This window comes from Falco rusticolus, chromosome 2, assembly GCF_015220075.1.
Source record: "Falco rusticolus isolate bFalRus1 chromosome 2, bFalRus1.pri, whole genome shotgun sequence".
Classification (NCBI taxonomy): Eukaryota; Metazoa; Chordata; class Aves; order Falconiformes; family Falconidae; genus Falco; species Falco rusticolus.
In genome coordinates, this window is record NC_051188.1 from 33820804 (window position 1) to 33837450 (window position 16647).

Sequence of the window (16647 nt, forward strand, 5' to 3'; positions counted from 1 at the left end):
ACTCTATAAAGGGAAGCATTCAACTTTAAATACTGATCATAGATCCCGAGTGTTCAACAGGATTGAGCAACAACTGAATATGCAGAAGGGAAGTGGAAAACTCATGCCCAATGCTTCAAACAATCTGACCTAAGGAACGGAAGAGCTAAGTATTGTCCATCTCCCCCCATCACACAATTGCTTGAGGTGGCCTCCTCTGAAACTCATGGCTTAACACACACTTACTTGGGGTATTCTGTCTTCAGGATGTCTTCATCCACCCTTCGCCACCACTCCATCATTCATGCTACCAAAGAGCATTAAAATGTAGAAAACCAGCAAAACCTGCTGCTGCTACTTGAGCAGCTTTAAAACCATGCTTTATGCTAATGATGCTTCTTTAAAAAAAAAAGAGCACAGGCTTGTCTCTGCTGTCCTGGTTCCTGTTCCCATCCCCTCGGCTCCTGATGAAAAGGACAGTGCCTCCTCTTCCCCATGTGACAGCAAGTCCTACAACAGCCAAGGGAATCCCCCTCACCGGCTTTGCACAGCAACACATCCTTCTCCATCTGGGATTGGAAGAAGGGCCAGGCTCCCTTCTGTTCCACAGAGGCAGTTAAAAGGAGGATTTTGTCCTGTGTGTTTATGGTGCAGTAGCAGTGAATTTCCACAGAGCCAGAACAAGCCTACCTTGCTGCTCAAAACTGGTTTCCTGCTGTTCAGGTCCCTCCGAGGAGGTCACAGAGCATACAGAAGCACATCACTGTCTCAAACGAAGCATCTTACATTCCTTCACAGATTTTATATTCAACTTACAGCAACATGAAACTTCATTCTTTCCTGTGAGGGTGGTGAGGCACTGGCACAGGTTGCCCAGAGAAGCCGTGGGTGCCCCATCCCTGGAAGTGTTTGAGGCCAGGTTGGATGGGGCTTTGAGCAACCTGGTCTAGTGGAAGGTGTCCCTTCCAACACAAACCATTCTATGATTCACCCTCCCAAATCAGTTCATATTTATTCTAAAGGACAATTTAGCAACTGAATCTGCAGTGGGAAACCTTGAAGGGAATTCTTCCTCTTCAGAAGAGTATTCTATCATCTTACACTGCCTTCTGCCTGAAAGAAAAAAAAAAAAACCCCACACAACCACCTCAGGGTTGTTTCAAACCGGTTAAAATGTACCCAGTTCAGAACTTAATTTCCTTACCATGAAATAAAAGTAGAAAAATCACATTGTGTTTAATACAACCCAAGTGTTTTGGTCAATCTTCGGGAAATCTAAAGCAGGAAGATGGATTTGCATCATCTTCATGGTGTTCCCATTAACAAATGCACAGTAGACTTCCCCCTAGCTGCAGAAGGCAGGTTCAAATTCATCCTTTAGGTCCCTAAGCAACCAGCTGGTAGCTATGCCCCAAGCACAGACACACTCACATAACGACAGAGCAAGGGGGCCACAATATCTGAGCCACTCATGCAACTGTTCACTAGCCTGCTTTGGTCAAAGTAAGACCTGGAGTCTGAACAAGCCCAGCTCACTTGGTCTGAACAGGTTAGAAAGCAACTGTGTGAGCAAATCTGACAGCAGAGCCAAAAGTGTAATGCTTGCAGCAGCTGGAGGAGAGCTCACATAACGACATCTCCAGTGCCTAACGCATATGGAAAGAATCAGGTTCCTTGTAAAAATACAGGTTCACCTTCCACTCTTTCAGCATAACACTGATAGCCAGGAAGTCTTTTTCAGAGTGGTAGACTGTTTTGGACCCAAGGGTCTGCTATCAACAACATCCAGACACTTAAATATTTTCTTGCTGCTACAGGAACTCCATACCTTTAAATCCATGGGCCTAACTGTCTGACCTCCCAGCTTGTACTTCAGGTAGAACGGTATGTACTCCTTAATGCTAGCTTTTACACAGGGTTTGAAATAGATGTTATTGTTCCAAGTCTGTGCTAAACCAGCGTTCTTTCATTTGTATTCAAGCAAATCTGAAGTAACAGTTTGACCAATTTTATTATTTTCCTGGTTGTATTCATTTTATGTAGTACAAAATTCCCTTATTTAAGCAATTTGAAAAGAAAAATATGAAGTTCCACACAAAGCCAGCATAACACATTTTACCTAACAGGAAATACACCCTTGTCAGATATTTTAAAGCTTGATGTTTTCAATAAGAGCTTAATTTGTACTTATGTTTGAGTTCACAGCTTCAGACATCTGGATTCCAGTTCAGGGTTTATTTGCATACAAAAATATATTATAATGGAAAAAAGCATTAAAAGTTCTCAACTATATAAAATTACAAATATATTTTCATAAAAGCAACTTTAAATTAAAATTCAAGCTATATTTTAAAGCAAAATACAGCTGTAACACTTAAGTTAATTTTATTCCATCTGCTGCAAAGTAACAAAACTGATGTTGCCAGTTAAATACTTGTAGGAGTTTGCAAAGGTTATGTTCCGAAGGTGAATATCTTGGGTAGCAAAGTTAGCAGACAAGGGCAGCAGTTCTCAGTGATTGATTTTACTTATCCTTCAGAAGAATTTCACAGGCAAGCACAATGCCAGAGATTCATTTCACATACCTGGAAATAACACAACAAGAAAGATCATTAAGTTCCATATTAAACAAGATTGCATGTTGTTGATATACCAGACACCTTATCTATGCCCAGCTTGCTAAACTGCCTGACAAGCCAAAATTATGCCTTTTTTTTAATTAAAATGAGAGCCAGAAGGTTAGTGTGTAAAATATTAAGGCAATTACTGTTCTAATGAGTGTTTAGGCTTGAAAAGGCATCTGTACAAAGTTCTGTGTCACCTCAAGCATGTAAATACAACTCCTCAAACATGTGGTAAGTATCAGATGGAAGCTGGACTTTTTCCTCAGAATTTCTGTGTACGATAAAGATAGTGTCACTTCTTACAGTGATACACTATAAATGAGACTCTGCTGAAATCACTAGAGATTTGCTTAGGATTAAAAAAAAACAAAAACCAAACCAAAACAAAAAAAACCCCAAACCCACTACAGCAGGTGGCAGTCCCTACCCTCACCTTCAACATGTTTTGCAAGGGGACAATGAAACCCATACACTACAGGCAATTCTTTCAGAGTTAGCTGCAACACAGCTGTGCAAGATACAGTAATGTAAATACTTGCTGGTTTGGGGTTTCATTGTTCTACAAACCTTCCGAAACTCTGAAGTTTTTCATAAAAGCTGTCCATTAGGTTTCAGTGGTAAAGATAAAGTTAGCTTAAGCATACATCCATGACAGAAGTCAGGAAACTACAAATATATTTTAAGTCAGAGAAGTGAAACCAGGATTAAGATACACGAAAAACAATAGGGAAGCAGGAAGCTCGTAAAGGCAGCTGTCTTGCGTTAAGTCTAAGGCAGATGGCCAAGGGTTCAAGAATTACAGGGAAGGGAAAATACCTAATGAATACAAGAAACTCAGTTCACAATTTACTGGAAGAGGGGAGTAGGGGGGAGTATCATGCTGCTGTTTAGATCTAGTCCTACAGTTTGTTGGTTTGGGATCTATAGTCTGGTTCCATACAGGAAAAAAAAAAAAAAAAACACAACACACATCAGCAGTACCATGTCTGTAACAGCACAGGAAGAAGGAGAAAGAATAGGCAGAGTATGTGGCTGGGAACAGAAGGGCTTTTTTTTTTTGGTTTTGCTCATTATGATTTAAAAAAAAAAAAACAACAAAACCAACCACCAACAATTTAGTACTGTGACTGGAAAACACAATCTGTAGATAGTGACAGAAAAAGCGATCTAAATTCCATTCCTGGTAGACAAGCACAAACAGAACATAGCAGCTCTGTAATTCTTCCATAAAGCAAAGTCTAGAATAGAAAGGTTCCCTTCACCTACAGCTACTCCTGCAGTCACTTAGCTTTATAACAAAGAAACAAAACACCACTTTTTAGCTGAGTTTTGAGTATTTACAAAAGTGATGTTTACTTGATCTGCACATTGTAAAGGAGAGGTGAATTGCAGCTGCCCCAGAGGTGGGGACACGGGTCCATTGGAGTAATATGTATGTCTATCCACATAATGATCCATAGGATTAAAAAACTAAAATGAAGCCACCTATGTAAAAGTATTGCTAGCCTTCCCTTTCCTCTCCTCCCATACACTGGCTTTCATCGCCCTTTGACAGTACCAAGTGAGATGCAGCCTACTAATAAAAATCTACTTACTTGCTAGTGTCCTGTCAAGATCAGCAATGAAGTCTTCCAGTTCTTTTGTGTCTCCAAGCTTTGCTGCAACGTAAGAGTAAATACTGCTTAGACATGACATATTTCTTTGGCCAAAAGAAACACTGGAACCACAAGATCCTCCAAATCATTTTCAGTGGTATCAAACATGCTGTGGATTATTTTCAGGAAAGGTCATTAGAGTTGCTGCGATGTCCAGATGCATTCTTAGAAAACAGGGGAGACAATTCAAATTCTGGTTTTTATGGTTTTCCATTTGACAGAAGCAAAGCAATTCTGTTTAATTTCAACCTGTGCTTTTTAAGGAAGTGGAGAAAAAAAAAAACCTCTATGCCAACTAATCCATGTCCTTGCTATGTGGGAGTCTGCCTTATTACATCTATTCAGATACTGCATTCATGACCCTAATCAAACCCCACCCAGTTAGCTCCCAGTCCTACTAAAATCTAAGCCTCTTAAATCATATCAGTATCACTGGTTTGTTGTGATGGACCAAGACCAAAGGATCTGACATATAGTATAAATTAGGATACAAACATCCACTTAAGTTTCCACTCTTGAGAACACCACTGGTTCACTCAATCTAGTTTTACTGCAAGTGGCTTTCTTATTTCTGTGGTCCATTCCAAGCTGGTTCCAACTCTATTTCTGTCTTTCCGTCTTCTCATCAGGAAGAGCATCTTGACTTTTAGTGCAATTCCTTGCCAAGTATTTCCTGACAGTTTAACTGAACTCTTTCTTGCTACTTCTTAGTAACTATTACTCATTATTTCTCCCTAGTATCAGCTAATTAGAAAGAAAGCATTTAACTGTTTTTTTTGTAACTGGTCACTGTGGAAAAGCCATGAAAGCATGAAAAGCTCTCCAGCATGCATCTGAGAAGACTAGTTGCAACAAAAGCACCATGTAGTACATTACGTATGACTGATCATTTAACTCTGGAGTAGACATAGCAATAAACTAAGTTAACCTGAATTAAAAAAAAAAAAAAGCTCCTTGATCATCTGCAAGACAGAAGCCGCTTTGAAACAACATTTCTAGGGTTATATAGCATAGCATGGGTTGTATCAACTGGGCAAGGTCTGTATGGATCCAAGTAATTGTGTTAACTTGAATGACAGATAGGGCTTTGGAGGAGTTGCCAACTGTACCCCTGCATTCAGGCTAAGTATTTCTGCGAGCAGATGGGACACTTATGGTACTTAGTTGCTTCAGTAAGAATTAACTTGTGTTATTTCTTAAGTGAAATATTCTGTAAGTAGTACTATGATTCTTCATCAACCAAAAACCTGGACTTTTTAGTTTAGTGTTTCAAAACCAGAAGAGTTGCCAGGTCACCTGCAAAGAAGTGTAGATGCAGTGTGCTATTGCTGTTGATAATCAAGACAATAATACTTGAATCTGTAGTGTGCTCAACAGTAATCCTTAGTTTTGTTGTAATTAAAAAAAAACAAAAAACAAAAACACACACACAAAAGAGCGAATGCATGTATGTGAATCCTGGCTCACAGAAAGAAGCATATATAATGAAGATTTAGGAAGAAATGCCAGTGCCAGCAGTTAAAATTAAACTTACCTCTACACGGAGTTACGGATGGAGATGGCAAGCTTGGAGTAGATGCAGTTGGAGAATTAAGCTTTTCATCACTGAGGCTGAAACTATTTCTGTACAGTGAATCTGCACCTGTAAAAAGTTTATTATAAAGTGAAATTAACACCTTCTGCAATTTTGCAATAGAATTGAAAACAAAAATAAGGCCTTTCCTCATATGGCTTTCAAAGTCTGCAGAAAAATTTATAGACTTCAAAGTCAGAGGGATAAATAAATCATCCATTGTGTGAAAGCTACTGTTCAAAAGCAAGCAGTCCTAGGCCCAGTCCTCACTCCCAGTGAGGAAAGTGTCAGCTTTACCTGCAGTCAGTATCATTTGGAAAATATTACAAGAATGACAATTATCCCACATGACTAAATTCAGCCTGGTATGACCCGACTGACTAATTCACAATATTCTGGGAAAATCTGGTTACCTGATTTTTTCAAAAGCCATTAAAAAAAAAAAGCTGAATAAAGAGCTCCAGGACAAGGACAGTCCCTGGAATGGAGAATATATTCAGCATTGTCCTCATCCCTGAAGCAAACTCACCCATTTCTCCATACATTACTCTGCTGCTTTAGGTCTTGCATTCTAGATAAATGGTATGGCATCAGAACGTCTGTACACAAGACGTTCTGCAATCTTATTTTAGGTGGTCTTTCAAAGAAAGCTTTATATGCCCTGGAAAGTTCCGATATCATTCTGATGTTCTTTGATTTTTAGACAATGCCTTAAGTTTCAGAAATATCAAAAACTGATCTTTATATTGTCTCTTTTTAAGAAGAAGTTTCAAAATGCACAGTGCACACAAAGTATTAGTCAGGACTCCACTGGAAGGAGGAATTGTCATTGTGTTAGACACACTAAAACTGCTAGTTTCTGCAGCTTTGAGCCAGTGACCTGAAAACTGCAGTTCTACAAAAAGAAACCACTGTAATATGAACATGCCAATGGTCTCCATTTATTTGGCACACTTCCTAGGAAATAAGCGTATGTCTCATTATATGGGGTGGTACTACCACCACTTGCCATTGAGGCCAGCAATTTTGTCTCCCTGCAGCACATGTATCATTTGTCCTTGCAGCCCCAGCCTAAGAAGTGGTTGCACTGAAGCATTAAGTCATCCGAGTCAGAACTGTCACACTTCCTTGGATGCCTGTCCCATTTGCTAATCCAGGAGATGACTGCCTTAGTTAAATTAAGGGTGTCTTGCTGAATTAGCCAAAAGGGGGCAAGAACACAGCTTGCCTTGTCAAGACGCACCCATCTCCACCCCGACTGAAAACTGCCATGACATTTGCAGATAGCAAATGTAGAGACCATCCTCCAGCAGACTACTCCTCTACCACAGTTTTCCCATCTTTGGGAAGAAGAGCATGTGTCCACACCCATCTCCTCCAGCCTGCTGTCCTTACCAGCACAAAACCACCTTCCACAGGAATATGCAGACACAGTGACAAATCAGACCAGACCAGTTGACAGCATCTACTTAGCCTGTCAGATGTCTCCTCAGCCATAGGCCGACTGTCTGTTTCTTCTGTGCTAGCTTCCAGGCCTACCTCTGTTGCAATACACTCCAAAGCAGCTTGTGCGAGAAGCTTCATCCTGGAATATTTTCCTCGTTCACAGGCATGTTGGCCCGTAAGAGTACTGTACCTTTCACAGCTCGCACTGCAATCAGTTCTGATCTTGTTCTAGCAAACACGTGCTACCCACAGCACTATGCAGACATGAGCAATGCTGTGACTGACATCTGTTACCTGGGACTATTGCCTGCCCAAATCAGCCACCAGTTGGTATTTCTTGTTTAAAAAGAGGGGTATACTTCTTCATGCCAGCTTTTTATTGCTATTTCTTTATCTTCACTCCTAAGTCCCTGTTCTCTCTAAACCTGAGCAGACCAAAACCTATCTACTTGGAAGTTCAGATATAAGAAAGATTTGATTAATACAATCCAGGATTGAGATAACTGTAGATAGAAAAACGGAAGAGTAAGCGATTTTGAAAGTAGCTCCTAAAACCATAAAAACCTATGGGGAGGGGGTAATCTGGCAATGCTCTGCAATGATGTGTGTCACCAGTATTGTACTATACAACTATACAATACGAACCCTGTTACTGAACGTAACAGGTAAAGGTAACACAAATTTCCTCCTGAAATCAGCTTATGGACCAACTTTCTACTACAATCACATTTTTTTTTCAGCCAAGATGCAAACACTAGTGACCAAGAAACTTAAAACGGAAAACTAGTTGTTCAGGACAGACCCCTCCCATCACAAAAAAGCCAAACAACTTGAAACACCTCACACAAACAGTCCTGTAGCCAAGAGTACAACTTGCTGAAACACTGACAGAACAGACCAAAGATAAAACACTTTCCAGGCAATGTATTTGAAAAGAGCAGAATAAGAACTTCCAAATTATTTCATACTTTAAAGGTTTTAGAGCTCACTGAATTAACAAAAAATAATCCAGAGAACAAATGGCTACAAAACTGAGTGTACTTTTAATGTGGAGTCTACGCTACTAGTATCCAGACACCAAATGGAGCGATGCTGTGAATTTATATTACAACACAATTCTTTGCATACACCAAATCCAAAGCTCCAGTTGCTCTTCTACATAGCTGGAATAAAATGTTCTTTTTGTGAATGCCTGTGGGGGCAACTCACATTATGAAAGCTTTAATAAGCCATTTAAATTGGCCACAAACTATTCACCCAATTCTTTTTATTTATATCCATGTACACATCCAAGCTAGCAGTCAAGTCAACTTTGATTCCTTTTGTGGTTTTCTCACCATATTCCTTCCAAAAGAAGTTTAAAGTACTGACTTCTCACCTCACAATCTATTGAAACTAGAAAATGTTATTTCATACTGTCTTCCACAAACCTTATGCTGGGAGATATTTACAACTGGGCAAAAAGAAAGTAAGACAGAACAGTTGCTTTAAGTATCTGAATGTTTTTCTTCCACTATCAAAAGGTGAAGTGTTCTCACAAAACAGCTTTATCTTCTGATGGGTTGTAATATTAATAGTTTCATGAAAATATCAACATTTATCTTTCTCAAAAAAGCAAAAACATACTTTAGCTACTGGCTGTGGATTACACGTGCCACCAAGCAGCAAAGAAACTCTGGTGATGGAAGGAGGAAGGCATTGGCTCTACTATCACAGTCCTAACTGCTGTAAACAATGTACTATTAAAAAAATACTGTGATACCCATCACACAGTAATATCCTATTTGGTGAAGTGTGGCTGTAGGGCAGAAAGCTCTGGGAAAAGGACACATCAATCCTTGCTCTCTACTGGCTGCCTCAGCCAAGATTTGCTCATTCACCTCTAATAATGGCCCTTGGAAGGCTTCCACTGCCACACAAATACAGCATCCCCTGCAACCCAATAACCAGAAGCTGATGCCAAGGATCTCTCATCACTGCTGTCCTTTCACATGGAGCCCCTTTTCTCCAACTGCAACGCAAGTTTATCTATCATTCCTAACATTTTTCACTTTGGATTTTGATTCTACTGCCTGTGTGTACATATAAACTATGTCCCTTTGGCTGTTTAAAAAAAAAAAACAAACTCAAACTGTCTCTTAAAGAAAAAAAAAGCCTTAAAATCTGAGAGAGTAAGCTATTGAGCTGATTTACGCAAGTCAAACTAAACCAACAGCTGCAAAATTAGGGGGTTGGAATAAATATGGGCGTATGTTACTTTGGCAAAATAATCTATAGTTAGTATTGACATTTGCTGTTCCAATATATGGTTAAACCACAAAGAACAAGCACGGCAATACCATGTAAATATAGAATGTCCCCATGAAATGAGTAATTGAAAGGTTCTGGGCAGTAATTAACTGAAGGAGGAAAACCTCAAACTTTTCATTTTAAAGCAGATAATGGAAAAGTTCAGCTGTCTGACTTCTTCAGTATTATGCTCTTTCTAGTACCATAGTTCAAGATACAATTTTAAAGAGCCCTGGAGTCAGTAAAATTTTTACGGCAGTTTTCAGTGGGGAAAATTTAGGGGAAAAAAAATAAATCACATCCCTAAAGTTTTCAGGAAGGAGCTTTAAAATTCCTCTTAAGTCTCTACAAGCCATGAATTTATTATAAAACAATAGTTCTGCATTTAATGAGCAGACTACAACTCGCTCCTAGTTAGAATATAGCCTACTTACTAAAAAGATAAAATTGGGAATTTAACGCCATTGGAAGTGAGAAATATTCATGATGTAAAGAGCTTGTTTCACAACATGTGTTGCAGCCCTCAAGGATAGTGTTTATTTCGATCATAATCACACCTATGCTTGGCTCCACTGGGCATTTTTTGTGGGTTTTTCGCCTAGCTAACAAACATCACTTCAAACACTGACACAAAAATCACACCTTTTCATTTTTGACATGCCTAGGCCTCACTACTTAAAAGATTTCAAATCACATAGATACAAGGAAGTGATCTAGGAAGCCTGAAATACAGATGCACACACGCGTGCCTTCTCATTATATACAAAGCTTACCTTTCCACTCCCCCACCACACTCGGTACCTTTGAGGCTGTGTTTCCAACTCCGACCTTCCCATTTAGTAATGCTCCCTTTCTAAAGTGTAATAGAAACAGGAATGCTGGAAAGATAAGAACAGGAAACCTTACAAAACCCCCACATTTCTCATTAAATTGAAATACCTGGAGAGAAGCCTATGCACCTGAAACTTCTGGCTTTTCTTCCCCCTGAATATATCAGTAATTTAATAAAACATTATTTCTCAGATCATTTAGTAACAGGTTATTTCTCCATGAGTCTTGCTTCATGTTTTCCTTATAAATATCATACTGACTTCTTGTTAGGGACAGGTGTTAGAAGTCTGCAGAAGCAATCTAACTCCTCAAAATGTTCTCTTTATCATACAAGACTGATGTGCTGCTCACCTACTCCACATTCTGTCTCTCCTAACAACTCCTAACAGATGCCTATTTAAGAGCGGTGCAGCCACAGACTGATGGCTTCAAGATAAACTCTATCAAGGCACAGACCAGTATCTTTTCTAAGACAGCAGCAGCCTACAGCAGTCCCCAGTGGCCCCATCCCTCCTGCCATAATTTTATCTGATTATTTTTTTGAGCATGTAAACTTTTAGCACCCATGATACCTTAAGGCAATATATTTTACCATTTAAGTATACACTGTGATAAGAAATAGCTTCTCTTATTTCTTTGAAATGTGCCGATTTAATTTAATTTCCTCATACTTGGTAACAGTAAGGCACTTTCCTAATGTCACTTAGGATTTTCTGGAAGACTAGCTTGTCCCCACCCAAGACATCTCTTCTCTAGCCTGACAGTCCCAGCCTATTTAATCACTTGGAAACAATTTTATGTCTCCAGTCATTTCTGTTGCCTTTTTCTGTACATTATTTAGTCACACACTGCAAGATTGCCAATGTAAACAGGCTTTTCAAGATGAGTGCTGCAGTATTAACAGTGTCTGATGCTTCATCTGTAGGCATTATTGCAAGCACATAGAGACATTCATGGCATGCAACCACGAATGCTTGCAGTACACCAGGCACTGGGTGTTAACAGATACTGTTCAACCTCTTCGTAAACCTGCACCTACTTGGTTTTGAGATTATAAAATTAAGAGTTCTAGATGCACTCAGGGTTGGTTTTTTTTGTTGTTGTTGTGTTTAAAAGCCGGAGGTATTTGTCAGAAAGAATTTACATACTCCTAAAAAACCTGAAGATACACTGTAGGCTGTATGAGTGCAAGAATTGAATCTATGCATTTAATTTGCAATGTTTTTAACAAAGAGGCTGGAAGCTGAACCTGTCTCAAGAAAATGCATCCAGAGCTAGAAGTGTGAAACATTTCTGAGAGCGCAACAACAGATTACAGTTTAGCTTTCTGGTGTTACTGTAACTTCAGCAAAAGAAACACTGAAGTGCTTCCTTTCTCAGCCTCTCAAAGTCCAACTTTCTATTCATTATCTTAAGCCTAAACTTGGAAGACTGTCCAGACATTGCCATATACTGTACTAGCACAATGCACCAAGAAGGCATGCAATTTACGCAGGCAAGCCTGCACTTTTCTTTGCAAGCTTATTCCAACACACAAGAAGCAAATTATATCTCTAGGAGTTCATCAACATAGCTGCATCTACACTAGTAGCTTTTGCCAGTACAGCACTCCTGTTTTATCCTATTTTATCACAACCAACACACACTGTAAATAGCAAAGAGTTATAAGGTATCCCTCAACCTACAAGTTTCAGCATGATTAATAACCTTAAGTACAAAGCTGTTATACTCCTATTCAATTGAATACATCAAACAAACACAGTTGGTACTCACTCACAGTCCAGCAACTCAAGAATGTTGGAGTAACTCATCAGTTGCATCATGATTTCCAGCACTGACCCCATCAGCTGTTGTGGTTAATGTAACACTTGTGGGCCAAGTACTAAGATCATCATGAACATCTGCACTTGCGAGCCTTTCTATTACTGTAAGGTCTAGAGTCCACAGTGTTACGTACACTACTTAATGTGGCCAAGACTGACCTCGTCCAAAGATTATTTAGTCAAATAGCAGGACAAGATAGGGGAGAATCAAGTGCTATCATTCCCATTTTCCACAGTAGTCTCTTGAAACGTCTAATTTTTCTTCGGAGCCTGAAATATGTAATGTAAGAATTTAAATCAGTACTTCTGGAGCTAGCTCCCTCAAGAGGGGATTTTAAGGTTAAAAGCAGTATTTGCAGGATTGATAAAGATCTTTTGTAAATATTTCTGTTAAACAGGCTCATCCTCATGGCAGAAACCCCAGGAGAGGAAAGGCTTTCCTTACCCTACTAAACAGTGCTATTCGAGTAGGACCACTTGATATCTGTTATTAGCTTCTCAAAGTTCAAGACTGATACAGGGGTCCTGAAACAAACAGCTGCAACAGTTTAAAATGTTACCTTACCTTACAGTCCCATCCTGGACTCAAAAGGTATCACTGCAGAAGTGACCAAGAGATACATATGCCTAACCTTCAGTCACACTACATCTGTTAGGAGAATTAGATTAACAAACAAACAAGAGATAGTACTAACACAGGACAGTCTGAACTGTTCTACACGTACACGACAAAGTATACTTCCAATAGTCTTGGCATTGGATAACAAAATTCTTGCAAAGATGTGAAGAGTCTTCACATGAACAAGAGAGTCATTCAAACTATCTGCAGATAATATTGTTGGAATTCTTTTTGCATTGCTACAGATTCAAGTTGTCAGAACTTGGTCTTTCAGCCCAGTTTCTCCTTGACCCTGCAGTGGCATTTAACCTAAGCACTACCATGGGAATTGCAAGGTCATGAACTCAGCACTACACAATAGAGACCAAAGGAAAGGTGAACCTAGGGGAAAAGTTTGAGTTTGAACAGAAAAAGCCTGGATAAGTAGGAAAATCCCTGCATCTATTCTTAAAATAGAGGCAGGGAGTGTAGCTGGATTACATCAGACACTGGAGCCTGTTTTGTAAAAGGAGCTCTTCATAAATCTGTGATTCCTTTCCAATCCTACCATAACTTCAAAACAAGAAGGTGTCTGCACCAAATGACGCCTTTAGGAAGAAGTGTTTTACTGGGCCTTTTCTGAGAAACAAGGCGAACTGGCTGTTTTTCTGTATCACTTTCCTTAGTCATAACCTCATACACTTGACACCACTGGATGCCAATAGGTGACTCTTAGTGCGCCATCCTGGTCCAGTATATGCCAGTGTCCAGAAGACAGTGATTTTGATTTCTCCAGAGCCACCTTTCACATGATGCATCACCAAGGGAGGAACCCCAGCAGAGGGTGGGGTTTGAAAGCTCAACGAGTTCCTCATACAAGAGCCTCAAGGACTTCGTATAGAACCATCAAACTCTGCCTCCCCTGCCATCCCCTTAATGTCTTCAGCCTAAATAAATCAGCGCAAATTTGTGACACAGATTTTTGTTTTCCAGATCTTCCTGAAGAACCAGTCTTCCAGTTTACATGAGTATGCCGTTTCTCACCAGGCCTCCTGGCCTGCCAGAGAACACCATCACCTTCCTTCAAAGGTCCTTCCTGTCAATTCTAACAGAGGAGTTTTAAGCAGCATTCAAGATTTAAGTTTTCCAAACCACAGCAGATATGCTAAGTAACTACAGATAACTTTATCCATGCAAGAATTAAGTTCTGGGTTTTTTATGGTTTTCTCAACAGCAGATTATTTCACTCTATCATTTTAAGCGTCTCATTTGTGGCAAGAGTATGTGAGAGGTTAATATATTACAAAATTGAAGACTGCACAAGAAATAGTAACACTACAGCCATATTGCTGTAGTTAATAATAGACTTAAGATTTGTAACGCAGCTCACATACTACATCAGCTTGACTCAGTAAAGGCAGCCCTCACCTTACACACCCTCAGCCACCCAAGAGGGTCCAGCCTAGATTAGGCACATATTTACAATCTTCCTCAGAGGGAGACAGACTTACAAGGAGTGATTCACCCACTAATTTATGAAACAGCAGAACAGCATCTGGATCCATGTATCTCCACTGACTACAGGAAAAAAGACCCAAAGGCACTGCTAGACAAGGTATCCTAGTTCAGAGCAGGTAAAACATTACCTGTCAACAAAATTAACGCAATCTTAGCCACAATACTGAAATAAAGGGCTCTAATAACATGGAGAAGTAATGGTCTTGCAGCTTAAGTACTAGGACGATTATATTAATATTTTAGTGCTAAGTCAACAGAACTGCACAGTAACTCCCTGAACTGATAAAAACGCACAACAGAAATTAAAGACACAACTTTATTATAAATAGTTGAAAACCAGGTAAGTTTCATGAAGCCCCCTGTACAGTTAGGACCTAGAACAGTGGCTATAGTTTGCTTTTAGCAGAACTTACTTCTGACAAAGTACCCCTTGCACCTACTGCTCCCAAGGAGAACAGCAGTTTCCAATCTAACTGTCTGGAAGAGAAAAGATTTCTTCTTTTCCTGACTAGCAAATTAAGTAAGAGAGATAACGCTTTTTCCCAAGGTATCTGTAAGAAAAAAATTTTCCCATTTCTACGCTTTCTTGCTCACAGCAGGGCCTAAGCCAGTATCTGCTCCCCACCCTTCTCAGGGGATGTTCTGCACGCACCATTGCTATAGATCTAGCATACTTAGGTGCAAGTTCGCTTAAGCTGATCACCTCTGAAACAGCAGTAACACCAAACCAGGCACCTGGATGAGCTTCCAAGTGTTCCACAAAGCACACTTTAGTTCCCTCACTGTCAGCTGGTATTTTGGCTACTGAGATACAACGGACAGCCCCTGTCAGCCTCAGGTTTTGAAGACGCCGCGATGCCCCAGCATTCCGGCAGCCCGACCTTCTCCCGCAGCAGTTTTCGGCCGTGCCCGCTCTCAGAGCGGCCAGCTGTGATGCGGCTGCCCTCGGCACATCTCACCCTCCCTCTTCTGCTGCTCAACACCGGGAGGATGAAGCCAGCGGGGCCAGACTTCGCATCCTTCTAACGCAAAAGGTAAAGGGAAACGTGTCGTTCTCTTTAAAAAGCAGGCGGGTTCCCCACCCTGCCCCTGTCGGGAGCGGATCGCGCTGGTTTTCGCCGCGCTGACCCCCCACCCCCGGGCCCGCCCGGACACTCACTCTCCGAGTCGCTGAGGCCGCTGCCGTCGCTGACGCTGGCGCTGCTCCGCCGCTTCATGCGCTCCAGGTGCTCGCCGTAGTGGAAGCGGCGCCGGCCGGCGGGGCAGGAGAACTCCGCCAGCACCGCGTCGAACTCCCCCAGCGCCTCCGCCAGGCCCCCGCCGCCGTCCTCCCCCAGCGCTGCCGGGCAGCAGCGTGAGGGCCCGCCGGGCGCTGTCCGCCCCGGGCCCCCGCGCTGTGAGGGCAGACCCGCCGCCCGCGCCCCCCCCGCCCCCCACCCCGCGGCGGGAAGAAGCGAAAGGGCCCCGCCGCGCCCCCTCGGCCCGCCGCTCCCACCTTGACCCGCCGGCCGCTGCGCCTGAGGCGACTTCATGGCGGCGGGCCGAGGTGCCCCGCCGCCGGCCCGGCCTGCCGCCGCCAGCATGGGCGGCCCGGCGCCGCCGCCGCCGCCTCTTATAGCCCGCCGGGCGGGGGGCTGAGGCGGAGGGGGCGGGAGGGGGCGGTGGCACCGCGGCCGGGACCGGGGGCGGGCGGTGCAGGTGCGCGTTGCCGGCCCGAGGCGGGCGCGGGGCCGGGGGGGGCCGGGGTTCGGGGCGAGTCGGGTCCCGGCAGCAGCTCACCGGTACCACGGGTGGGGGCTGCCCTCTGACCGTCCCTCCCGACGGCGCGGTCGGGCCGTCTTCTGGCTGGCCTCGGCCTCCCCGTCCCGGCTGTCTGCGGGTCGGGACGGGGCCTGCCCCGGGCGTGTGCCGGGCGCTGGCGGAGGAGAGGAGCAGCAGAGCCGGCTCACGGAGGGAATCTCACAAGAACACACGGCTGGATCATCCCCCCCTGCCCCGTGGGTGCTAGTCGCTAGGTGCAGAGCGGGACGACGAGGCGGCAGTCCCTTCCAGTGAGCCTGTGGCTTCACTTCAGCCACCGCCGGGAGCCCCTGCCACGGCCACGGCCACCCGCTGCCCACGGTGTGCTGGTGTGTGCCGGTGGCCACGGCTCAGCTCCATCCCTTAGCGAGCGGCCATGTGCACACAGCCACCGGGGCAGCTGGGCCGGCTCGTCACAGTCACAGAGGGCGACCAGGTGGCAGGGGTGGCACGGGGAACTGCTCCCACACCCAGAGCCGCGGCCCCGGCTGCATCGGCCAGGGCGTTCTCC

At 42.9% G+C, this 16647-nt stretch overlaps 1 protein-coding gene across 1 annotated transcript; it reads right to left on the reverse strand.

The window, feature by feature from the left end:
• Positions 1–1982: 1982 nt before the first annotated feature.
• On the reverse strand, positions 1983–15959 carry RGCC (regulator of cell cycle). The gene is made up of 5 exons (XM_037378393.1): positions 15832–15959; positions 15496–15675; positions 5793–5900; positions 4199–4261; positions 1983–2564 (listed from the first exon to the last, which is right to left on the reverse strand). The coding sequence occupies exons 1-5, from the start codon at positions 15917–15919 to the stop codon at positions 2557–2559; spliced, it is 447 nt and encodes a 148-aa protein (XP_037234290.1). The 5' UTR covers positions 15920–15959; the 3' UTR covers positions 1983–2556.
• Positions 15960–16647: the final 688 nt, after the last annotated feature.

Bases quoted from the DNA above. Each gene is read 5' to 3' on its own strand.
- RGCC (XM_037378393.1), bottom strand. From the start codon at position 15,919: ATGCTGGCGGCGGCAGGCCGGGCCGGCGGCGGGGCACCTCGGCCCGCC. The intron at 15,676-15,831 runs GTGGGAGCGGCG...GCTGCCCGGCAG, and splicing joins GCAGCGGCCGGCGGGTCAAG to CGCTGGGGGAGGACGGCGGC. The intron at 4,262-5,792 runs GTAAGTTTAATT...CTTACGTTGCAG, and splicing joins ATCCGTAACTCCGTGTAGAG to CAAAGCTTGGAGACACAAAA.